At 36.5% G+C, this 27,054-nt stretch overlaps 1 protein-coding gene across 17 annotated transcripts in view; it reads right to left on the bottom strand.

Annotated features, from left to right (window-relative positions):
• Positions 1–26,428, bottom strand: part of LOC143727503 (uncharacterized) — a 54,608-nt gene extending 28,180 nt beyond the window's left edge. For 5 of the 17 annotated variants that reach the window (XM_077219310.1, XM_077219308.1, XM_077219305.1 and 2 more), the window contains exons 1-9: positions 25,660–26,428; positions 19,221–19,298; positions 17,838–17,903; positions 10,026–10,177; positions 9,245–9,329; positions 6,105–6,288; positions 4,004–4,190; positions 689–851; positions 256–363 (exon numbers count right to left, since the gene is read on the bottom strand). In XM_077219310.1, coding sequence (XP_077075425.1) covers positions 256–363; positions 689–851; positions 4,004–4,190; positions 6,105–6,288; positions 9,245–9,329; positions 10,026–10,177; positions 17,838–17,903; positions 19,221–19,298; positions 25,660–25,791 — 1,155 coding nt within the window. In that variant the 5' untranslated portion in view covers positions 25,792–26,428. Of the gene's footprint in view, positions 1–255; positions 364–688; positions 852–3,481; positions 4,191–6,104; positions 6,289–6,830; positions 6,885–9,244; positions 9,330–10,025; positions 10,178–17,837; positions 17,904–19,220; positions 19,299–25,659 lie in introns of all 17 variants that reach the window. The other 12 variants (XM_077219299.1, XM_077219297.1, XM_077219294.1 and 9 more) reach the window with 7 other exon arrangements.
• Between the last annotated feature and the right edge of the window lie 626 nt (positions 26,429–27,054).

Below are 27,054 nucleotides of genomic sequence, written 5' to 3'. Positions count from 1 at the left end.
TTATTTTTTAAATTTGATTTAATTAAAATATCTAAAAAATTACACTTAATAAAATTCAGTCATGAATTAATATTAGCCAATATAAAGTTCTATTTTATTGTTTATAATTTAATAATAATAAAAAAAAACTAAAATCTTTGTTATGTTTAATAACCATTAAATTACAACCAACACTATTTGATTTAATACATATACAATACCATAATCAAAAAAATCTTGTTAATGGGGATTTGTGTGTTATTTATGTGGTCTTACAGTCATGAGTGTCTCTGTGGTTCTGCGATCCAGACTTTTGGCCCTCCGGTAACCAGCTTGTGAATAAACCTCATCCGCCTGGCCTTTAGCCGAATCCAATGAGAAATCCTGCAACAGTTTAAGAAAGAAATTAAAAATGAATTAATTCAAAGAAACATTACTGAGGATTTTAACGAAATACTGCTACTAGGCCTCCTTGAAATATCTTTATAAAACAGACAGTTCTGATTCTGAAATCTGATTGGATGATCCAGATTGAACTGGCTTATTGCTGTAACGACACTCAGCAACTTTCTGAACAATAGCAAAAATGTTTAGTCCAATCATTTCACACACTCAAAGTGCTATACTGCAATTTATACACTATTTTCAACAAAAAAAATATTATACACCCTTCTATAATCATTAATTAAACACCATGTTAAATGAGTACCTGTTTCTGGTTGGAGAGCCGTTTCTCATTGCGTCCTGCTCTCTGATTGGCTGTTTTAGAGTAAGAAGGGGCGGGGTCTGTTAAAGAATTCGTTGTGTCCATTTGTTCTGGAGTGTTGACAGTGTCATGACACTCAAATCTCTCAATGACCTGTGAACGTCTGCTGCAAAACACACACAGAGGTCAGAACAGAAACAATGGAATATGGCATAATGCTTTCCTTTCATCACAGATCTACTCATACCTTTTTTTGGACTCTGAGATTTGTCTAAAATAATGGGTTAAATCATACACCGAACAGAGTTAAATGCGATGCATAATAAACTAATAAATGCACAAATAAACAAATTTCACTATTTCTACCTACAGCACTGCAGGATGTTTACATCTACAGAGGAAGGATGCTGGAGCATATTTTTGTGAAATAAAATGAAAAATCACTTCCTCTGTTCATTACTGGTCAGTCAGCTGAGACTGACCCCATAAATAACCCGAACACTGTCATAACAATGTCTCAAACAAATGAAAGGAAATTGTTTCTCATTGACATTAAAGCTGTGACATTGCCTCAGAATGACTTTGTATTATAAAACAGATTCCTGTTCTAAAAGCTGGTGTAATGTAATTATTATAATTAGTGGTGAAAAATCACTTTTTATTTATAATGTAGCAACTTTTGGCATGTATTGCCATTACATTAGCTAACAAAGACAATCTTAATCAAGCTTAATTCCCTCGGCAAAATTACCTTTAGGAAGATTTTAGTGTTTGAAACTGCAAGGCTTTTCTCAACAGAGAATATCTAGGATGTTAGCATGTCTTTGATTTGTAGCATTTGTTTAACAAGATGAATTTTAGATGTCTTATACGAGCAGATGGCAGAGCAAAGGGACAGACACAGGAAACCAGCCATGAGCAGAACCCCAGTCAGCAGTCAGTCTGTGTCCCAGTGTACACCCATGTGTTAGTAGGAATAATTCATCTTTTACACCCGTTTCACACCGAACTGAAGCAGCAGCAATACTTTCTCATTGACCACATTTCTGATGCATTCTGGGATACCACATTTAGCATTTCCTTTAATAACAGACATAATTATTCTAATGTATATATATAAATATATATATTATATATTGTATATAAGTGGACTAATAATGGAACCTCCCGGGGGTTGAGATCACATGACCAGATGAATACAGATCATTTTTTTTCTCAGTAGCTAGTTGTAGAATAAATTAAACAACGTTTCTGGCATAGCATCAGTAACGGAAAACGTTTGGTATTGAGTGAGGCTGCATTCAAGCCATTTTAGCAAAAAAATTAGTGAACCTTCAAATTCCAATCATCTAAGATCATCTAAGGCTATAAACTAAATCGTCTGTGCTGCATAGTTGGGCAGTCTGAATTCACTGTTTTAATCTGTTTTCCGAAATAAATATGCGCTGCTTGCGGTGTGAAAAAAGCTTTTGTCTTTGATTCTGAGATGTGTGTGTGTGTGTGTGTGTGTGTGTGTGTTATAATTTGACCCCAGCAGGTGGAATGAAAGTAAGCAGTGGGTTTGTCAGTGGGCGTGGCAGGGCGTGGCGCAGGGCAGGAAGTGCAGAGTTTCAGAAGACTGCCTGAAAAAGAGGAGAAACAGATCAAATAAAAAGCAAAAAAGACATAAAAAGCACGAGAGAAAGAAAAAACTGAAATGAAAAAGGAGAACAGCGCAGAAATAAAGAAACATTTTAATCACAGATACAGAACTGAACAGATACAGTTCAGTTCTGCCTTGAGATTTCAACAAAATGGAACAGAGATTAGATTGGAAGTTCAGTTTTACACAGTGTTCACTAGGTGGCGCTAAAGCTGCAAGAATGAGATGAATGTCATGATTCTAAGTGCTAAAGGCATAGCAGTAGCTCTGACAGATAGCAGCGTATCCTCCCTGCGTCTCAGATTCTGAACTTGTTCATCCTGAGTGTCATTGACAGATAACCAGCTGTTTTTTCCTGCCGGCTCCAGCAGGTGGAGATATAAGCTCTACGCTCGCTCTGAGACGTAAACACAGCAGGCGTGTTGGCTGGGTCTGAGCGAGCAGATTGTGTTTAAACTGCAGGGGAAGTAGCTGCGTATCTGCAGTTCCCTGTACAGAACTGTGTATCTGCTCAATTACGATCAGAAAATAACCTATAAAGCATAATGTGGCTATAAAACATGAATGTCTTCATTTCTGTAATTTCTATGTATGTGTATTTAACTATAATGTGTGTGTCATTGGCTCTGGTACAAACTCTAGTGACATACCTACCTAGTAGACAGCATTTTTAGGCATCATAAGCACATAAAATCTATTACAAACAGTACAAATATGGAGCCGGAGATCACATGACCAGATGAATGCGAATCATTTTTTATCTTAGTAGCTGGTTGTGGAACACATAGAACATCATTTCCACAATGACGTCAGTAACTGAAAACGCTATTTAGTGAGGTTGCATTCCTGCCACTTTAGCAAACCATACAAAAAAAAATATGACAGTGAACCTTTAAATTAAATTAAAAGTTATACTATTTCATCAAGTATTTGTGTAGGCTATGCTATTATTATTTTTTTTTTTTTAAATAATATTAGCCTATTTGTTAGTTTATTTATTTTATGTATATTTTTTTATAATATTCATTGCAATAGAATATTGTTTGTTAATATTAAGAGTAGTAGAAAAATCAATTTGTAAAATAAAAAAAGGAACAGTTTATTAAAATTTGTAGAGTTTGAAACAGAGCTTTTGTGTGAGTATCACTCATCACCTTCGTTCACGTCCGAACAGTCGTTCCACTTCCTGCCGGCCCGGGCTCCTCGCGCGTGCTCGCAGCTCCTGCCGTTTCTGAGTGGGTCGGTACGCTTCCCGATGACTGAGTCTCCGAGCCCGAGGCACGTCTGCCAGGGCGGCGTAACCCTGCCCGCCTCGACCCGCCCTGCCCACACGGCTCTCCGGACTCTGCTCCGAGTCCAAAGAGCTCTGAGAAGAGGACAGGGATGACGGGAGGATGTTTGTGTGGCATGTGTGTGAGTTTGGACTGGAGAGCGTGTCCGGGCTGGGAAGGGGACAGAGATTGGCATCCGTCGAGGATGTGAACTCCAGCGATGGGGCGTCCACTGAAAGATGCTCCACTGATTTGCTAAGTCTTTGTGTGTTGTGTTGGTGAGTGCGGGCATTATATGTAATGCGCACATCACCGGGAATCTGTGTGTTAGTAGCAGTGTGTGGGTTGTGTGACGTGTGTGAGCTGACTGGAGAGCTGAAGAGCTCAGGATAAAATGAGCGATACCTGGAGCGTGAGGAAGAGGAGGGTGGTGTGGAGGAGGAAGAAAGCAGAGGGGGCTGTTGTTGCGGTAGTTGCTCTCGCTCCTGATGCTGTTGTCCTTCATCTTCTTCGTTTTTGGGTTTTTCCAGCGAAAAATATCCGCTCTCCACCCGTGGCTTACGACCAGCACTCAAGTTTCCCGAATCTGAGCCTGAGAAAGACCGAAAATCACAGTCAGTACCCTTACGAAAATGGATTATGGTAACATTAAAGCTGCCAAAATACGTAGTTACTACTGTAAAATCATACTAAATTAATCTGGGATCTCTTTTAAACGGAGTAAGACGCATTGAAAATCCGTCGTTTTGTTTCATCTCGTTTTTAATGACAGTGGTGACTAACACCAAGTTACCACCGTTTTATTAAGGTAACAATCACTGTAGTATTTGGTCAGAAATTATAGTTACTGTGGTTTTTGTGAGTGAGTGAACCTACGCATTTAAATGTTCTTGTCCAGTGACTTTATTATGTGTGAAGTGGACCTCTTTCTTCTGAGACCAAAATAAATAACGGTTCCTGGTGATGTAATTCAATATTATGAAATCACATGTACGGAACATGACGGCAATAGTGAACTGTGGCAGTGGGATAGACCTCGTAGTCAAGGGTAAATATTTCTCCAGATTTTAATGAAGAAAACCTGACAGAAACTCACTGTTGCCATGATGTTCTGAGAGGCATTTGCCCCTAAACTCACCACCACAATAGAGTACAACGATGTCCGCCCAACTTTTAAGAGGTCTTGGCTCCAGAATTATTTTTCCCATTCATTTTTCCAATAGTGTTTTTTTTTTAAATGCCATAACTTTAACTGCTGGTGTCGCTGCTGGACAGCGTTGAGTGAGTGATTTAAACATGCTTTCGTAATATCGCAGTTATACAATTATTAAAAAAATAAAAATGTAAATCAAAAAGAAAGATTAGCACCTCTGCTTTTAAACAACAACAACTTTTTTTTTATTAATATAGAAACAGTAAGCGTTAGTATTAATGGGCCAAGTGTCTTCAGCAGTTTCTTGAAAATGGCTTAAGACTAAGCAGTTTGGGTTGAGTTAGGCAGGTCACTCCACCAGCTTGGAACAGTCTGTGAAAGTTTTATAAAAAAAGCAACATTTTGAACAAAAAGCTGAGAAAATTGCCTTTTTGTCAAAGACTTTGTCAGTATCAGATTCAGAACGATGATCAAAACTCAACCTGCGTTCACTCTGCAGGGGCTTAATGCTCAATTCCGATTTTTTGAAAAAATTTAAATTTTTTGCAAGGCCGTTCACATTTCCAATTAAATGCTACCTTTTGTGATCTCCTGTGTGAAACGTGAACGTGAAATGACCCAGAAGTGACCCGCATGCGCAGAAGAGTACTCAACGGTCATAGTTGTTGTTTATTTTCTCATTCTCGCCAACTTGCTTGTTGGTCTTGATTGTATTTCTTAAAGTCTATTTATTGTGTGTAGTGTGTTTTGTGTTACACAAACAGCTTGTTAGCTGTTTTTTCTTTGTTTTAATGTTAATTTTTTATGCTGACTCAACGAGCTCTGCTACAAAAATTCCTATGTACCTGTATAGCTGTGCCGGTACAAATGGCAAATAAAGCTTTAACCTTAACTTCAACGCAGAATTATGACGTTTGTTGCATATCAATGACGTGCAGGTCGGATACATGTGACCTGGCCGTTCAGATTGAAGTCGCATTTCAAAAGATCGGATACATATCGGATTTGGACCACATACCCAAGTGGCCTGGGTCGCATTTGAAAAGATCGGATCTGTTTCGTTCAGACTGTCATGAAAAGATCAGATACATGTCGCATAGGGGCAAAAAAATCGGAATTGGGTCGTTTCAGCCTGCAGTGTGAACGTAGCCATAGATAAGATTAGGTGTGCAAGGTCGTTGTTTGCACATGCATACTTGTGTACGAAATGTTTCTGTTCTAAATTTAAAATGTGTTTTTGTGGAAACAAGTAATTTCAATATTTCATCAACTAATTATTGTCATCCAGGTTCACAACAGCATGTCATAACATTGTTTTTCTTAGTTTCAATTGAATTGTTTGTGTGTTGGTACCCAGTTGACTCAGGCTGCCGGTGCTGCAGCTTGTAGGTAAAGTGGCCCGACTCCATGTTCCCTCCTGCCACAGAGTGGCCCGGGTGGGCGGCACTCGCTCAGCGTGAGCTATAGTGCTGGGAAGACACACCAAACTGCTGCTGCTGCTGGTACTGGTGACGGTCACCTTCGCAGGACCTGGTTCCTGAACACAGAGAGAGAGAGAGAGAAACATTCAGACAAGCATAATATTTAACTAACCCGTAGTCAAGAACAAAGAGCTCTTTGATGTTGAAAACACCTGTGTGTATGTGTGTGTGTGCAGACAGATAGACACGAATGTAACTGTCTAAACTTGCAGGCTGATAACAAATGAGCTATTGTGCCATGATTTCATACACACACTGATTTACGCTCAGCACCACACCCCACACTAAACACACACTCGCAGATTAACGTCTGTGTCTTTCCTGTTTCCACCTGACCGCCCAGTAATACCTTTCTGATTAAATCATAAAATCACTCAGCGTATTTTTCTGCATGAAACCAAACACACGCACATGCCTGTGTGTGAGCCACCCAGCATCCCAGCGGAAGCACACACATGAGAATTATTTACTGGGCAAATCATGACACGGTTCTTGTTCCTTCTAATCATATGATCTCAGAAAACACCCATAATACAAGTATTGATCAGATTCCAGCGCTGGGCTCTGATTGGTCGGATTGTTCTGGTTCTAGACTTACAATAAACCCATTTATGTTCTGCTGGGAACATCGACCTGTATGAAGAGCAGCAGTCTGACAAAACACAGGTCAGAGGAAAGTAAATGAACCCTAACAATACAAACACATTACATTTAAAACATTCCATTTTTCTATTAATTACGGGACTGAGCAATAAAATAAATAACCAAAAAAACAAAAGATATGAAAATGGCTGAGATTTGTTCTAAAAACTATTTAAAAATATAAAAAATTAAATACATTTATTTATTAAAACATCATAGGATATCAAAAACAGTTTATATACAAATATGTTTGTTCAATTAAATGTTTTTATATATATATATTATATATATATATATATATATATATATATATATATACACACACACATAAAAATCATTAAATATTTTATAAACAAATATAGCCGAGTCTAGGATTGTTTGTTCTAGAAATATGTAAGAAAATAAAAATAAAAATATATTTTATATGTTTAAAATCTAAATACAATTTAGATTGTTTTTCTAGAAAAAATATATTTTTTATATAAAATATTAAAATCAAATTTAATGTAACTGACAAGAAGGCTTTTCCCCCTAAGCTGTGTACTGGCCTTCCAAGAAGACCTGGGTCACAAATCTTGCTTAGTGGAACAAAATACCATTAACTCTTTGGGGTCGCCGATCACGCCGGCGTGATCAAGTTACATGACCAGTTTAAGACGTTGAAGCATAAAAACAAAGTCACGTTGAGCGCTGCCGTCCACTTCTGTCGAAAGTGCTGGCTTGAAATTCTATGTTACTTGTTTTGTGTTGATAGACCAAGTAAAAACGGAGATATGATCCTTTAAACTTTATATAAACAAATATTGACGCGTTCGTAAAAGAACGCCAGATGTGATGCGACAGGGTTTGCATTTATTCTAATAACTTTGTCGGTTTTTGTCATAAAACAAAACGGAGAAAAATGTGTGAATCTGCTGAGTCTGCTCTTCAGGCTGCACGTTTTAGGGAATGGAGGAGGAGCCAACTGAGCAAAGAATCGAAATTGAAAGGCAGAGGATTTACGGAGTTGACAAAGAGAGACATATATACGGTTATATATAGCATGTATAGAGAGATATTATTGCTAGTTTTTGGAAGAGTTTAAGTAGATTTTGAGAGTAGTTTAGGCGTAGTGTGGATAGTTTAGGTAGTTTAGGAGTAGTTTAGGAGTAGATTTAGATAAACTGTTTTGAGGAGTGGCACAGATAAAAAATAAAATTAAATAAAAAAACACCTGATATTTGTTGTAAATACTTGTATGTATAGTTTGATTTTGTGTTAATTTTACCTTTTGTATGGTATATTTGCACTATTGAGGAACCCCTCTTACTCAAGGAATGAAAGCCCTGTAATGCTATCTGTGTAATTGTACATGAAGTGTTTTGTAGAGTTTCTAAGCAAAAAAGTAAAGAAAAAACGCCTATTGCCACACCTCCTTTTACATTTACATTTACATTTATCCATTTATTCATTACATTTATTCATTCATTTCACTTTTTGTGAAATATAGTTTCATTTTATCTCAATTTTACATTTTCTATTTTGTATTTGCACTATTTGGTAACCCTCATACTCTGGGAATGCAAGGCCTTAAATATAGCTCTCTGAATAATTGTGTGCACAACATTTTTTAAAAAGTGGCTGAGCTAAAAAGAAAGAAAAAAAGTCTATGGCTACACCCGCTTTTTTTTGTAAATCATATTTTTTTTGTATATAGCTTGATTAAATCTGAATTGTGCCTGTATATGTTGACATTTACAACTTGTGTTTACATTTTAAACCTTTTAAAATGCTTCATTTAGCATGCTTGTGTTTTTTGTAGTAGAAAAGCTATAATTTTTCTATTCGGATTTTGTGTTTTTTGTTTGATTTTGGGTCCAGTATGTTAATACAGTACATCAAAGTGAAAAACTAATTGTCTGGTCATATAGGTGATGTTGTGCTGAAAAAAATAATACCAAACATTGGTATGGTAAACATTTGTTTATGTGGCAAAATAAAAAAATAAAAAAAGCACTCAAAAACGGCCAAAATAGCCCAAGACTCCGAGGGTTAAACCATCTTTACTAAGAACTAGGAATAATAAGGATTTTTATGAGCTCTGCAAAGATGACAAAGAAACTTCTCTTCAGATTCAAGAGTAGATTCCTTTTGCTGTCATTCGCCAAATAAGAAGTTGAAATTAGTTGCGAGGTTAAAGGAATAGTTTATTTAAACTATAAACAGATAAGTAAATGATCCATTTTCGGGTGAAATACTCCTTTTAAAATCTCTCAAGATGGTGGATCTGTGTGTGTGTGTGTGTGTGTGTGTGTGTGTGTGTGTGTGTGTGTGTGTGTGTGTGTGTGTGTGTGTGTGTGTGTGTGTGTGTGTGTGTGTGTGTGTGTGTACCTGTGGAGTTGGCGTTTCCACTTTCCGTTTCTTCTTCTGGTTTTGTTTGTTGGTTCGTGGGAACACCATCAGCGCCTCCTGCCACCTGAACACATATACAGTGCTTGGGAATTATTTCAAAACAGCAATTAGTTAGTAATTGCTTATCTATTTATACAGATCGTAATGAACATATTTGACCAAATTACTATCAGTGAGTGATCACCTCAGTCATTCCTTCACTTATTAATGTCTAAAACCATATCCATATCAAGCTTTACCAGATGAAAAATGAGGATGCACACAAATTGTCCTTTCAGTTAAGATCATGCCATTGAACCACATTCATAAAATAAAAACGGTCTTTATTAGTTTCATGTTAGCTTTGACCATTATGGTTATCAGATGTTTTTCACCAGAAATAATATATTTGGCTGTTATATTCTTATCTGCAAGTCTTATAAATGAATGCATTTTTATTCTTCACAGTAGCGAGTCCTTATAGCGCTGCTGGCTCGATAACAAATTGCTTGTGATGTTCTCCTTTTGTAAGTTATTTTGGATAAAAGCATTTGCTAAATCAGTAAATGTTAATGATTAAATGCATCAAAGTCACAATTAAACCTTAAACAGATGATGGAGTGAGCGTGCATGCATTAATGAAAATGAAAACAATTTTATGTGGAATAGTAAATTTAAATTTGTAATCATCATTACAGTAACAGTTGTCAATATGTCTTAAGATCAGATATGAATTAACGCTGATTCTTCATCTGTGTGTGTGTGTGTGTGTGTAACTCACCCATGTATGATCTCTTTGCTCTCAGCACGTATGTAATGGTCTTTCTCTGGTGTGCAGATGCACAGTGAGTGTTTCTGACCCGTCCGGTTCTCACCGTCCACAACATCCACACACTGATTCAGGTTTATGGTGCCCTGTGGAAGAGTGCTGGCCTGAAACACACACACACACATAAGTAGCTTCATCAGCATTTCAATATTAAGCAGCACAACTGTTTTTAACATTGATAATAATCCGAAATGTTTCTTGAGAAAATCAGCATATTAGAATGATTTCTGTACAAAAAACCTAATCAACAACAAAACCTCCAACGTGGAATTTACCAAGTCAGACAAGATGTGTGTGTCTCAACTATAGACTGAGGAATGATGTGTCGCACTTTATAATAAAGGAACCATTAGAAAACGTTAGTTAAAGCATTAACTAACACTGAGCAATGCATTTGTGACAGTATTTATTCATCTTTGATAACATTAGTTTAAAAAAGTTAATGTTCATTGTTAGCTCAGCTCTGGTCAAATCAATAATATGGTAACACTTCACGATATAAGGTTTAATTTGTTTACATTAGTTAATGTATTTATTAACTAACATGAACTATCCATGAGAACTACATTTGTTACTGTATTTGTTAATCTTTGTTAACGTTAGTTTCCAGCCGTTCATCGTTTGTTCATGTTAGTTCACAGTACATTAACTAATATTAACATAACAAATACAACTATTTTTTAAATAATGTATTAGTAAATGTTGAAATTAACATTAAAGATGAATAAATTGTGTAGAAGTGCAGTTTATTATTAGTTCATAATGTAGTAAACTAATGAAACCTTATTGTTTAGTGTTACCAAAAATATTAACAAATATCAACTTTTGATTTTAATCATGTATTAATATTATTAATTCTTGTTAACTAATGTTAACAAATGGAACCTTATTGTAAAGTTACAGGAATTATATACATAAATTATTTTTAAAAATAAGTTTTCTTTTAGGGTTATGGTTTGGATATTATAACTGCTTACTATAAAAACAACAGAAGTCTATGGTACGTCCTCATTTAGACAGTGAAGTAAATATGTTATGTGTGTGTAAACATGTGGCATATGACCTCCCTCAAATACACACCACAAAAACAACACAAACCGGTTCATTCTCCTTGTATTTCTGTCATTTAAACGAACCTCCTTCGACATTCATTCAAGTTTCTCTCTCACCTTCTTTCACAACATCTCTCGATATTTAACTTCTTTTTCTTGTCACAAAATTCCTTTGTTGTGCAGCCAGCATTCACACACACACACACACACACACACACACACACACACACACACACACACACACACACACACACACACACACACACACACACACACACACACACACACACACACACACACACACACACACACACACACACACACACACTAACTCTTTCAGCGGGAAAGACTGACACACACAGAAACAGTGACCAAGCAACACACACATACTCATTAGAAATTTGGAAAGAGGAACAACAACACCCTGAAAAAACAGGCCTTCACTTAACGTTTCTTTTTCAAAGTTGCATTTTAAGCTTCCTTTAAATCGCTTGTTTACTGTGTTTCTCATCGGTGCGGCTGTTGAACAAGTTTGCTTGTTTTAAAACCACTGATCACATGATGCCGATACGACTGAGTGATGACAGCTGAGGTGCAGATAAAGCCGCTGAGGCATCATGGGAGAAATTCAAGTTCCATAAAAGAGACATCATCCATTTTTAAAGGCCGGTGGGGGGTTTAGTCCGTGTAAGAAGCCCTGCAGGGTTCATTCGAAGCCAGAAAACCTAACCTCCTTAACATCCCTGAACTTGTTGCTGAATTTGTTCCATATTTGATGAAGTTTGCAATCTGTTTATTACTGTGAAGCTGCTTTGACACAATCTGTTTTGTATAAAGCGATATATAAATAAAGATGACTTGACTTAAGTTGACTTGACTCCTTCTAAACAGATGTAACATGACATGTTTGACATTTCTATTTTACAGAGTGGAATAAACTGCTCCATATAGTTAAATATGTTCCGATTCAGCATTTTCATTTGTTCTTCACAACTTACATTTAACTGTCTATGTTCAACCTCACAGTCAAAAACAAGCTTTTATTACAGACTGATTTGTTTTTCAGTGAATCATATTTGCAGATCAAAGTTCCTCAAGCTCAAATATTGTGTTTGACTTCTGCCATCTATTTACTTCCAGAGAAGTTCCATCAAACTAACCGCAACTGCACTCGTTTATCCACAACCTGAGCTCATTTTGGTCTTACATATTTATAAAAAATAACAAAAAGTGCCCTTTTAGAACTGAAACTATGAAAGCACAGTTGTCAAACTGCATGTACAATTTTTTGAACACCAAAATTAGATTAAAATTAATATCAATATAGAAGAGAAAGTATTTAGGTGACTAGTCAAAATTGCACCATTTTTGTCCTGCGGTAAATTTTAAAAGTTCACTACAACTTCATGCTTAACAATCATGCAAGAATAAAAAATAAAAAAGTTATTAAATTAGTTAGATTTTACATAAAAAATGTACATATAAAGGAAAGTCATTAACAAGTCACCATTTCGTTTTTGCAGTTTACTTAAATGGTCCTGCATTTTAAGAAATTAATTTTACGTTTGAACACTCTATGTAGTCCACAGATGAGTTAAAATATTTAATCATATTGGTTATAGACTGGTTATTGCAGGACACTTATTTTCATACAACTACGCAACAGAAAATCCATATCTCGACCAGGGATTCACAAACATTTTTTTAGCCAAACAACTTTGCGCCAAAATATTTTCTTATACCCCATGAGATTTCCGTACGACATACAATTACACAGAACAGATATGTTTAATCTTAGACAATATGGCTTTGAATTTCTAGCAATTTTATGTTTAATTTTTTTTTTATAAAAATATATATTTTGTATAAAATAAAAATGTTTAGTTGAGAAAATTAGTTTTACATTAAACTTTAATTCAATCACTTTTTTACCCTTTAAATTTTCTTCACTTCTGCAATAATCTGCAGAGTGATCAAGCTTAGATCTGAAATCCAAAGCATTCATGAATTACAATCATTTAAGTTTAGATCAATGCTCAAAAAGACGAATGACAGTTAACAAGTAAAAAAAAAAAAATAATAATAATAATAATGAATTATTAGCTTTTCATCAACCCCAGCTTGGTAATCCCTGATCTGAACGGTTGATAAACTACAAAAAGAAACACATTTGCGAATGGGAAGATTGCAATAATGATAAATCACATTAAAACTGTCTTTAGAGAGGTGCCTCTGGGAAAGCTGCCCGACTGACCGAGCGTTTTACACAACACAAAGAGATTGCTGAATCTGTGTTCAGCAAACCCCTCGCTGCCAGAGATCGATGCCCACAGCTTTAACCCTCGCCCGGCCCACAGGTCATCATCACTAAGGTCGTGAACTACAGCAAGTACATGTTCAATTATCAGCCGTCTAATCAACGCTCACATTCATACAGAGATGCAGCTAGTCTGAAAATAGCAGCAAGGCTTCTGTTGTAATCTTCCTCTCATCATGTTCTTTCCTCCTACACATCTCTCTCTTTCTCTCTCCACTGGCTGTAACAGCAGAGGAAGAGGAAGGAGAACCAGAGGATGATGCAGAGAGCAGAAGGACTGTCAATCGATTTTAAAAAATATACTCAAATTAATTATGTAACATGCTGGTTAATTGATGAATTCATTGCCACAAAATAAGCATGACTTTTTAAGCATTACAAATTATGTAGTAAATGCCATTTCATGTTCATGTTAAAGATCATATGAAATGGTTTGATGCTATTTTCTTCCTATAAAGATGTATATTTAATATAAATAATATACAACGTTTTTGGGTCTGTTTTCCAGGAAAGACTGTACATTTTACATGCACATACATTATTTGGTAAAACTTTACAATAAGGTTACATTTGTTGACACAGTTCACTACATTAGTTAACATGAACAATGAAAATACTTCTAAAGCATTTTAGTAAATAATTTATTAATAATTTATGGTAAAGTGTTAACATTTACACTAGCATACAGGGGCGTCATGCAAGCCAAAATTCTGGGGGGGCACAATCTGAGACGTTGCAATTGTTTTCTGACGGGTGATATGGATCATGTTAGGAGGGGTCGGGGGTTTCTCCCCCTGAAAATTTTTAAATTCTGGCTGCTAAACATATGCATTTCAATGCAGTTTGGGAGGGACAGAAATACCTTAACGGAGCCAGCAGCAACCCTCCTCTATCTGAGGACTAAGTTAAACTATCTATTTTGTAAGTTTATGCAAAAGACAGGTTGATGAAAGAACTGTAAGTTCAAATTCAAAAGCTTTTGAAGTCTACTTCATTAAAGCATGTTTACACACACACTTACTGTACACTTAGGCCTACTACACCTTATTTTAAAAACAGTACCATTGCAGTTTTTATGTTATGATTTCAAAGTGGTATGTGACCTAAACGATCTTACATTAAAGGTACATAAAGGTGCTGAGGTCTGACTTTGTGGTACTCTGAAATTAAGTTATTTTAATATTAATATGATGAAGGACTTTGAAAGAAGTTTGACAGATTTCAGTGCTGAATAAGGTTAACACTAACGTTACCCTGTTTATTTGAAAATGGTTAATATTTGACAGAAATGTAAAAAAGTAATCAAATCAAATGTAATATGTAACATTACTTTAGTAAAATCATACAATACTGTAGTTACACTGCTCATTATTATATATTAAATAAGGAACTTGTAAAGAGTATAAATTGTATGGCAGGCAGTAACGTTAGCCAACTAGTTAACGGTTAGACTAGGCTAGCTATCGATAACGTTACACTGACACAACTTAAGTTAATACTCTGAATTCGCAGCTAATAAATCCATAACTTTTTGATCAAGTTAAAATTTCCAGGTCAACCACAAATAATCCCACTACCTTTTAATATCATCCGATAACTAATTCAATGCCGATTTGTTGCTTTGCCCAATTACCACTTCAAGACCATCTGTAAAACATCGCCAGCTCAACGTGCGAGACGAGCGAGTTGCTTGAACATACACAGCAAAGATTCTAGAGCGCAACGCGTGTAGCAATCTAGATTTGATATACACAGACACCATATTAAGAAAAAGGGGCGGGCTGATGCTGGCCGATTTATTACACATCCAGAAGAATACATTTGAGTCGTTATAGGCTCTGGTAATTATGGAGCATAATAGGAATAAAGTTGTGACAAAAAATTATCGGGGAGGAAAAATCTGAGGGGGCACGTGCCCCTCACTTTGAATGGGCATGACGCCACTGCTAGCATAAAACCTAACCTCAAATCTAACACACATAGACTAAATATTATAATGCAACCAAAAAAACAACAACAAAAAAACAGTTTGGCACTTTTCATACAATGACAAGACTTTTGCAGAATGGAATAAAATAAAAACGCTGATAATTTTTTCAAAATATGTTCTTTTGTGCTCTGCTAAAGTAAAAAAGGTTGTCTTTAAAGAGGATGACAATTTTTAAAATAACAGTCCTGTAATAAGTGCCATTGTCTTTATGCAAAATATAACTCATTTTTCTGCTGATTTCGGGGGTTGTTCACATTCTTCGTGAGATTTACCGCTAACACTACATTCTATATTGTAGGGTTCGAGTGGTCGTTATGGAAACACATGTTGAAGAACAGCTATAAATATAGGCTCAGAATGTGTTCAAGCTTTCTCGACACATACACACACACACACACACTCACAGAGTGTCCAGTCAACACCAGACATCCTGACCTCTCACGAGACACTTCAGCACCTGTTTCTGATGGGACTGATACAATGCAAACCCTGCTGATGACATCAACACACACACACACACACACACATCAAAATCATTTGTGTGCAAAATAAATGCCTATGGCCAAAAAACAAAGACTCTATCAGCAGTGCCATATTAGCATTATTTATATATTATTATAGTACTTATTAATCTTTGAATTAGCTTTTATTTATATAGTTTTAGTAACTTTGTTGTTATTTTGTCATTTTAATTAGTTTTTTTATAGTTTTAATTCATCTTTATTTTAGTTCACCCTCATGTTAATAAAAGCTTAAATTCATTCTGTTCATCATATAAAGCGATCGAGTCTCTTCAGAAAATTTGGACTAAACTGCTCAATTCATATGGATTAGTTTTGCGATCTCTTTGTGAACTTTTTGAAGCATCAAAGTGGTAGTTGCGTAGCTGTCAATGGAGGGACAGAAAGCTCTCAGATTTAATCAAAAAGATCAGTTCTGAAGATGAACGAAAGTCTTACGGGTTTGGAACGAGATGAGGGTGAGTAAAAAATGACAGAATTTTCATTTTTGGGTGAACTATCCCTTTAAACTTATTATAGTTAGCTGCCAAGACTTTTTATTTAAAATTTCAATTAATCTGATAGAATAGTTTTAATCGTTTGAGTTAAATGTTTTAGTTTCACTTAACAATAACAACAACACTGGACTATATATATATATATATATATATATATATATATATGTGCTTTATTGCGTTGTCAAAAACAAGCGACTAATAAATTCTTATGAATCACTCAAAAAGACTCACAAACTCGAACGAATTAATGGTTGAATCTGTGAGAGCGGTTACTGAATTAACACCTCTGACTGCATGTTTGTGTGAGGTTAAAGTAATAGCTCACATAAAAATGTAAAATCTGTCATCAGTTACATATTCTTTTACAATGACTTTCTTCTGTGGAACCAAAATGGAGTTATTTATAGTCAATGGAGTTATTTATAGTTTAGGCCAATGTTTTCCACGTAAACGGTTGTCAAGCAGGATTTTCAGTTTCAGCTTCCTCCTCACACAAATCAGCAATATTAACACTAGATTTGGGATAACGTGTACAAGTCATATGGACTGATGTTTTGATGCTTTTATGGTGTTTTAATGGGTTTACAGCCCCTGCTCACCATTCACATTCTTCTTTCCCAAAACTAGACATGACCTGAATCTTAAAACAGTACAAACAACTGAACGGTTGTTAACAATCACATCCTCATTTCATTTTTCAATTGTAGAATACAGTCCATATCTATAAGAACATTATCCCTCCCTTGATAAATACTCCTCGTATTTGTCCTTCTTTCTCTCTCTGCTGCGAGCGGTTCTACAGAACGAGAGTAATGTGTACATTTGTCTCCGTTCCTGGATGTCTGAGTGTAGGAGGGAAGTGGGCACAGATGGATTGTGGGTAGTGTTACGGATGTAGCGCTGCTTCACCAACCCACACACATACAGATCATCATCACGCGGGCCGGGTCGAACCTTGCCTTCCTGCGTTCAGTAATGATGGACTTTAGGTTCAAGTAGTTCCAGACACACACACAAAAAATCAGAGAAAACAAGCACGCACACAAAAGAACTCATGATCACGTGTGGGCTGAAGTGGTGCTTAATAACATTCACAAACACACATGAATGCAAATGATCCCAAACAGCTTTTTATCCTTTTATGCTGCTCTTTATACATCCATCACTCACTTCGAGAGAAAGAGAGATGAAAGAAGCAGGGACAAAGAAGAGAGGACAGAACTGAATTCAGCCATTATACCAAGTAATGCATATACAAACACAAACACACAACAGGCAGGCAGTAACAGACACCCTGAAGGTCTGTCCACATAGTGCCGCCCACAGACTGAAGACAGAACATGGCAACACGTATACAGTATGAGCGAGAGCCATTGCACACACTCACCATGTCATCCAGCGCGTAACGCAGGAGTCCGTGTTCATACAGAAGGAAAAAGCGTCTCTGCCATTTCTGTAAGAGAACAAATTAAGATTGCATAAGCGAAAAGTGAGGGCGTTTTTGATCTTGAAAGAATTTCAAGTATGCTTTAAATGTCTAAATACTTTTTTTAGTGCCACTCTATATGAATTATAATGTTTATAGAATCATTTGGCCTGATATGGTGCCCGACTGATTTGGTGTCTCATTTGGTGTTATTAAATTACATAATTATATATATATATGACCCTGCTCTTTAGATATCAGCAATAGCCGTTTGGTTGACCACTACATCCTACATTTACATACTTACATATACTACATATGCTTTGAGTTATTTTTATCATATTTCCATCTCGTTTGTCAATCTGTGATTTCCTGTTTGCTGTCGAATTGTTTCCCATCCCACAAACTCCCTCTCCTGCTGTTTCTCACGAGTTCAGCTCGAGAGACCGAGAGTGAGTCAGCGACTCCGTGGCCCCCTCAAACACACACACACACACACACACACACACACACACACACACACACACACACACACACACACACACACACACACACACACACACACGACTCGTTCATTCGTTCCTTGACAAGCACACATACAGTACACACACACACACACACACTCAAATACACACAGAAAAGCAGCAATCTCTTCTCACACATAATGTGCGATGACTTGAGATGGACTTTTTATGATTACGGTTCCAGAGACCCAATGGCACACGTAAAAATAACCATTATAAATACATTTTAGAATTATTAAAACATAATTTATTAATGAAATAATTTATTAACAAATGTATACATTTATTATATTATTAATCTCATGTTATTTTTCCCTTAAATCATTTTAATAATTTCCTCTGACATAATAAAAGACCAATGAATTTTACTTTTTATAACTTTTTTTTGTACATCTAAGAATTGTATTTCTTTATTTTAATTTGATTTAAAAGTCATTAAGTAGCAACCTGATACTAAAATGTTTCTTTTTATCCTATTAAAATGACCCCAAAGAGAACATGGGTGTTGAAACCTTTTGACATTTTAAAAAAAGAAAGAAAATGAAGCATTCCTTGTCCCCCAAAATGTTCCTTTTGATTCTGGGGTGAAATATGACCTGGACATTTCTTGCCAACATCCATGAGATTCACTCTATTAGAGCAGGTGAAAACAGCAGAACAGCACATTCTAGAATGCGTCTAAAAATAGTTTTTGTTAGACATTTTTGCCAAAATAAACTCGTAAAGTAAAAAGTGCAGCGCTGCATTATAATCCATATTCCGTGGCATGTTCTTGGTGAGGTTTTCCCTGGGCTTTAAAGAGCCGTGCAGTCATACGAACCCGTGATCTGTGCAGAGGATTGTCAAAGTTTGTTCCTTCAGGTGCCAGGAGCAGCCATCCACCGTAGATGGGTTTTGCCTGAAACATGCAACACATGATGTAAGAACAATAAAACTGATCAAGTTCTTTTTAACACTGTTGTGGCATCTCAGTGAACTTTTTCAGTTAAACCTGCTCCTACCAGAACAACAAACTCTAATGTCAATCAGACTGTCTCTTTTTGTCTGGAATGATGAACATTTACACACTCATTTACATGTCTCAATGCACATTAAACTGGGATTTAAAAGTATTTTAACATCCAACAACACACTTCACTATTGTGGAACCATGCCAAAGAAAAGTACCAAAACATCTCGCCATGTGACGCTCCTGTGACTGCACAATAAAGTGGCGACGAACGGATTTGTGACCGTACAGAAACTCCAAAGAAAGCGCACAAAAGAGAAACATGAAACATAAGGGGAGAATTTACTTCTCAGAGGTTCCTCTTTCAAAGCTCAGCAGACTTATTGGAGATACGTTTCATTTTAGTAAGTAAAACCAGTTTTTATGTTTCTCCAAAAATGCCTTAAAGGCGCCATGTGTCAGAATTGAGTTAAAAATATACAAAAAATGAGTTACACGGATCAAAAGAATGAGAAGAAATAAGGGCGATGATCTCATTAAAAAAATGAAAAGTTATAGTGTTGCAGAGATATCAACCTGAATTAGCATGCTAATTTACTAGCCCCGGCCCGACTGATGTCATAATACCAGTTTCGGCCATGGGAGGCGGTATGCGGGCAACATAACCACCAGCCAAACTGCAATACACGAATAACTCGCACGGCTTGTGGGCGTACTTGAACCTGATGTCAATCGTGTGGAAAGTACACCCCACTACTACAGTTCAGTTCAGGGAAGAGAGCGGAAGAATGGCTGAAGCCCTTGGCAAGAGACCCTTACCACCACCACCCGCTGTAGGGGAAAAACGCACTCGGGATCTCAAATAAAATCAGATCGAAAAAGGAGCAGAACCAGAGTTAACATTGGCACTGCTTTCCATCGTTGGAAACAACTAATGGAAATGAAAGAAATGAGGTTCGACTCCGAACTTGCAACATTTCTTTTGGATTGGTTAGTAAGCTGCTGTTAGTTTTTCCCTAGAAGTTTGTTTTATAAGTTTGTTTAGTTTTTTCGGGAAGTTATAACATAGACATGTATCGAAGGCTTTTCGATATAAGTTCTAAAGTTAGCGATGGCTACATTGCAAGGTGTAATGAGAACTACGTGAGCTATATTATGTTTACTAAATTGCTTTCCTGAGGTAACTAAATCTGACATATTTGTTCTCCAGCTATGTTATTGACCTCCGCACGCTGATTTAAAAAATGCTTGGTCGGTATTATGTATGAGGAATACATTTTGGTAAGTTTTAGCATACTGTATCTTTCAACAGTGTTCGTGTGTTTTTACTATTAGCTAGTACAGATGATCGGTTCACGTGTGCTAGGGATCTGTCGTGTAACGTTAACATTTAGAAGCGCCAAAACGGTATTTTTTGTTTGAATTGCCTAATAACATTGACAGAATCGGCGACGGTGAATTCGTGAGAGTTGGCAGCTCTGAATGGCGCTAGCTTGGTCAACAGCAGCGAATGCTGTCTGTCAAATTAATGTAATTCAAACTAACAATAAAAATGTAATATGAACAAAACGAATATGAACATTCACTGGTGAAGGGGAGTAGCTTGAAGATGTCATTTAAAAATCACTTGACATCAACCAACGTTCCTCTGGAGTTAGTTGGCTCGGCTTCGGCTATGGCTCTAGGGTCGTTGTGAAGGGGGGCGGAGCATAGAGACTATGCTGTTTCTCATGTGTTACTCTAGAGTAGATCAATTCACTTTCTGGAGGTAGACTGCCCCCATCTGGTATGGAATGTGGAGTATCAATTGATTTTTTTTGTGGATATTACACAAGGCACCTTTAAGAGAAGAGTTAATATACTTTATATAGCTATAAAATATTGTGGATATCAGTTTATGTAATTTGCTCTTGGAGAAATGTTTGCGTTCACACTGAGATGTGACTTCTGATCGAAGACTTTAGTATTCTGGCAAATGTGAGCACAGTTATTTGAGATATTTTCTGAAGCTCCAGAGGAGACCCATGAGATTGCAGGCGTCTTTTTTCTCTGAGAAGCAGGAGAATTCAGCAAAAGTCTCCATTTCATATCTCTTGCTGTCTAGGAGAAACATGCTGAGATATTAAAGAGATCTCAGTTTTGATTTTTTCCCGCTAGGTTACAGAAAATACAGAGTGACAAATGAATGCCAGTTTATTGTCTGGTTAAAGGAATGTCCGTTTAACAACTTGACGAATTGGTCCTTGAAAAAAATTTGACCAAAAGAAAAACGCTCGAAAAAAGTAAGTCTCCTCAGATCAAGTGCAGGATGAAAAAAAAACAAAGGGAAATTAATTTCTCTAGTTCTTGCACAGCAACACTGTACTGACTCGAACGCTTTTGGTTAGGGTTCAAAATACTGATCCAATTAATTCAGCAAAACAATTATCTATGGATAAAATCTTCATTTTGAAAACTGATTTCATCCCATCCCATATCAATGACATCATCATAATTGCATACTGAATTTCATTTGGCTAAACTAAAAGTTTAACACTATACGTGCCGCACTATTTTCCTATAGGAAATGTAAATGTAGTTTCTCCTGATCTTCTGCTAATGGGAGACTCATTGCTCTGGGAAATCAGTGATGAGGAGCGGACAGGGACGCAGAGAGAGAGAGAGAGAGAGAGAGAGAGAGAGAGAGAGAGAGAGAGAGAGAGAGAGAGAGAGAGAGAGAGAGATAGAGAGATAGAGAGATAGAGAGATAGAGAGATAGAGAGAGAGAGAGAGAGATAGAGAGAGAGATAGAGAGATAGAGAGATAGAGAGATAGAGAGAGAGAGAGAGATAGAGAGATAGAGAGAGAGAGAGAGAGAGAGAGGGAGGCTAATCTAGGCCAGATTTTCCTCTTCAATGGTTAAAGTTTGTTCTGTTTATTTTTACAGCCCCCCTTTTTCTCTCATAACAGCGGAACTGAGTGCTGACTGTCTCACAGTGTGTGTGTGTGTGCGTGTGTGTGTGTGTGTGTGTGTGTGTGTGTGTGTGTGTGTGTGTGTGTGTGTGTGTGTGTCAAGGGGGAGGGTGGATTCTAATAGCATGAAAAAAGCATGGACATAAATATGTGTGGAATGAACAACTCAGAAAAACCTGACCAACTGCAGAGAGAGAGAGAGAGAGAGAGAGAGAGAGAGAGAGAGAGAGAGAGAGAGAGAGAGAGACAGACAGACAGAGAGATGGGTATATTACTTATTACTGATGTCTGACAGAACGACGACCCTGAATCATTACGACGGCCTCATGCGCTGTACACCTGAACAACAACAACTCTGGATTTTTGCATTTTTTTTATGTCAATGTCAGTGATGTTTGCCAAGCAAAAAGCACCCCCATGATGTTAGTATGTTGTTGTTGGTTGTTAGGCTATTTCGCAATGATTTTGCTAGCAACCAGTTCAATCTAAATCAAACTGTGCATTTAAGTTAATCGATTCATAACGCTAATTCAATAATTATGGCATCACTCAAAACGTTCAATGAAGTCTTCGCCTGGCAAACATGTATTGAAATGTTTAAGTAGAGAATATAGCCTAATCTCAAATATTGCTATTCATCCTCATGTATATTTAAACACTTGACCCAGAATCTTTATGCCAAGATGAAATCAAACTGACTTCACACATTATTACAACTACGTTTTAGTGCCATGTAATAAAAATAAGCAGTATTACGAGAATAGTTTAGCAATACGGTACTGCGGTTTTATTTTGAAATAAAAAAGTAATATTTTAAGAATAAAGATTGCACAAGTTCAGAAATGTTCTACTAACAGTATTTTTTTAATCAAATTAATTAACTTTATTCAAACAATATACTACTTTATTCTTAAAATATTATGACTTTACTTTAATCTTGTACTGCTTCGACTTAATTCTAGCAACACTATGACTTTTTTTTTACAACTCTAATCTTGCATTGCTACGACTTTTTTAGCAATTATGCGACACTAAAATGCTGTTGCACATTATTACCTTCACATTATTCTAAAAACCATAACGATTCCTTTTCAGCTGATGTCACAAAGTCCTTTTACTTTTTCAAACCTGTAATGCAGAGAATTTTTTTAATAGAATTAAGCCAATTGATTCACTCGGCAAATGGCAATATTAAAAAAAAGTTAGATTAGTTCCTTGTGGACCTTTAGAGCAGAAAGACAGAAGGACGTGAGAATTAAATACTAAAGAAGTCCGCTGGGACTTGATTCTGACCACAAATAAATGTAAAAATCGATATATGACTTTGACTGCATTAACGGGTACTAAAGACCTGATTCATTTCACTGTGTCAACTCAATTTCTAAGTGCTTTCTAAAAAAAGACATCTGTGCTGCTTTGAGGCTCATTTCTCTGGAAGCGCTCACTTGCGTGTCCAAATATTCAGTCTTTCTTTGCTTCATCACTTCATTCTTTGATAACAATCCAACCTATACAGTGAGACAGATGGCAAACGGAGGCCACGTCACCTCAGTAATATAGTCGAGACCCAGCTGTGGTAATTTTTAAGGATACTGTCTGGAATCCCCCGGCATCTGCGTGTGGCCTTACAGCAAAACCGTTCTGGAGCTGGAATCTGGGCTCGAAATAGTGCTGATGCTCCGATATGAGATGTACCTTTGGTCTACAACTGGTAAAACGACACTAAACGGTTCCACTGATTGGTAAATTAGCAGACAATTTTAGCCCAAATAAAAAGAGTCAGTCCTCTTGAACTTGCTCAAGATCACAATAGTGATGGGTTCGAACCCACAATCTTTTAGTTACCAGTCCAGATTTTTAACCATGCAAATCTTAAAGACCACTAGTTTAAAACTTTGAAACAATGAATACAGCAGCTTGAGGCAGGTCGCTTAACTACCCTGTGCATCTGCATCATTAATTATAACTAATCACTAATTAGTCATCTGGCTGACACCTTTACCCAACAGTTCATCCGAAATGGGTCAGTCCTCAAGGGGTAACCTGAAGTTAAGTGTCTCAATCAAAGCCGTAATGGTAATTAGTATGGATTAACCTCTCTGGGGTTTGAACCTACAACCTTTCAAGCAGCCCTTATACTTAACCACTACGCCAAAGCACATGGATGTCATTATTACAAACCTTTGGTCTAGATTTACAGACAAAAGTAAACCAGGGTAATTCAGATTAATTTGGCTACTTTTTGAGTCATCTGAATGTCAAAAAGTAGTTCAATTAGTCAAATTCACCTTATATACCCTGGTAATGAATGGTTACAATATGCATAAACAATAGTTTTTACATGATAATCAATTTACCTCCAACAATACCATGGAATTACCATGGTTAACATGTTATTATAGTAGGGCCAACTACAATCCTCTAGAATAGGCTGTGTGAGAAACCTAATGGGCAGACAACCTTGGTGTGGACCATGAAACCATGTCTAAAAACCATAGTATTACCATGGTACTTTATTGGTAGTGAAGTTTTGAAGAAGTTTGGTGATCATCCAGTGCCCCAGATTGGCTTTAATGTGCGATATAGTACTTCTTTTTCCATTATTCTCCACTTATCTCCAATACCAATAAAAAAACATGGCATTTTGGTGAGGTCACTCATGGTGTGCTAAATGTCATTCTCTACAATAGAAACATAGTATTATGGGACTTTATTGTTAGTGGTCAGCAGTTTGCTGGTCATTACTTATTTGACACGGTAAGTTATTAGACAGAGTATTAGTCTAGTCGAGCATAAGAAACTAGATTAAAAAGTTTGTAGACAAACTTTGAAGTTGGCTTGAAAAAGCCTAGCCAGAAAGTTTTAAGTAGTTTTAACAGCTTTAAGTTTGAAGATTTTCAGTTGTAATAGTTTTAGGTTCTAGTTTTGTAGTTTTAAAACATAGATAGATAGATAGATAGATAGATAGATAGATAGATAGATAGATAGATAGATAGATAGATAGATAGATAGATAGATATTAGATGGATAGCCTATAAATATTAGATAGATAGATAGATAGATAGACAGACTATACATATTAGATAGATAGGATATATAAGTAAATATTAGATATAGATAGATAGATAGATAGATATACTATAAATATTAGATAGATATAGACTATAAATATTAGATAGATAGATAGAAAAAACGTTTGAAAGAATAAAAGCTTAATTTAGTCTAAATGGCTTAGAAATAGTACGTAGAATGGCAGCTAATGGAGTCTAATGAGCCTCTCCAACTGTTAAAATGTGAATTCTGAGTTTCAACAGTCTCAACTAAACGATAAGGTAGTTAAGTTTTGTAGATATATTACCTGTGAGAAGTCTTCATCACTCAGCAGGTGCGCGTCTCGAGCCTTGAAGCAGTTCTGGCATTTACTCTTGTTGAAAATATTGGCCTGAAATTTTCGGCAGGCGTTATCTTTCGCTGACATACTCTGTGCCATGAGTGTGTGTTTGTGTTCACGTTTTCCCGTTATTTTAAAAACTGCGCAATAATTCCACCGGAGAGTCCTCCCCCGCGCGATGCAGTCCGACCCTCATCACAAACTCACTGCGATAATCATTTATTTATGCACAATCATCTGACAGGACCCACACTAAGGGGACACTAATAATAATAGCAATACAAATAAAAATTATATAATTAATTTAGCCAAAAAGTTTTAATTTAGCCAAGCTCTCTTGGATTGATATCTGAAGGGATTCAGTCCGGGACATTCCGCGCTCTCGATCCATGCGCGTCCCCGATCCCCCGCAGGCACACGGACGCGCGCTGATGCGTTACAGTGCGAGTTCCAAAATAATGTGGCAAACTTGTACAAGCACTCTAAGTAAATGGTGATGGAGAGGATGTGTTTACTTTCCACTAGCTCACAGCTTCCGACGAACCTTTCAGCGATACGTGAAGACAACTATACCGAAACTCCATGTTGTGGAAGAGTGTGGATTCTATTGAGTGTTTTCGGTCCGAAGACGGATTTTTGCAGGTTTGGATGGGCACGGTGGGTCCGTTTCCCACGGTCACAGCTGATCACACGGGTTCTCCACACATACTACACACTCAACACACATACACACGGAGGAATGAAGGGGCGGGGCACGACTTAAATGACATGTAGCGTAAACCAATCACAATAAGGGACACGCCTACTATTTGTAGTCAGTGTACGTCAGTGTCCAATCAGATTGTTCAATCACACTGATTTTATGGAATAACAAGAATCAAGGTCGGTGGACTGTGCACGGTATAAACTGAAGTTATTTAAACTTACAAGCAGGATCTTCTATGCATTTAAACTGTGTTTTAGTGATTTCTTCTGGTTATAAAGTGAAAAATGACGACACTAAATAATGCATGCGTTAAGATATTTGATAACTATCCATGTAACGCCCCCAGATAGTGACCAATCCTACCTGAGAGGCTCTCCATTGCCCCCGTTTGGCTTAAATGTGGAATGAGAGCCTGGATTAAAAATATTTTATTTATTACAATATTTTAAATGCCATTTCATTGAATAATAAAATTATGCTCACACACACATATATAAATAAATAATTATTTCATTAGATTATATTAGTATATCTTAAGTTAAAAACCTAAAACTTATTATATCTTGATTTAAAAACGTAAAATATATATTTATAATTTTATTATATTTAAAAAAAATCAGTTTTTGTGCGTGTACATAGTAATTGTGCAATGAAAT

This window comes from Siphateles boraxobius, unplaced genomic scaffold, assembly GCF_051911475.1.
Source record: "Siphateles boraxobius isolate OS27281-9 unplaced genomic scaffold, OSU_SipBor_1 12, whole genome shotgun sequence".
Lineage (NCBI taxonomy): Eukaryota > Metazoa > Chordata > Actinopteri > Cypriniformes > Leuciscidae > Siphateles > Siphateles boraxobius.
The sequence above is the reverse complement of the archived record's forward strand: the minus strand, read 5'-3'. Positions and strand labels throughout refer to the sequence as shown.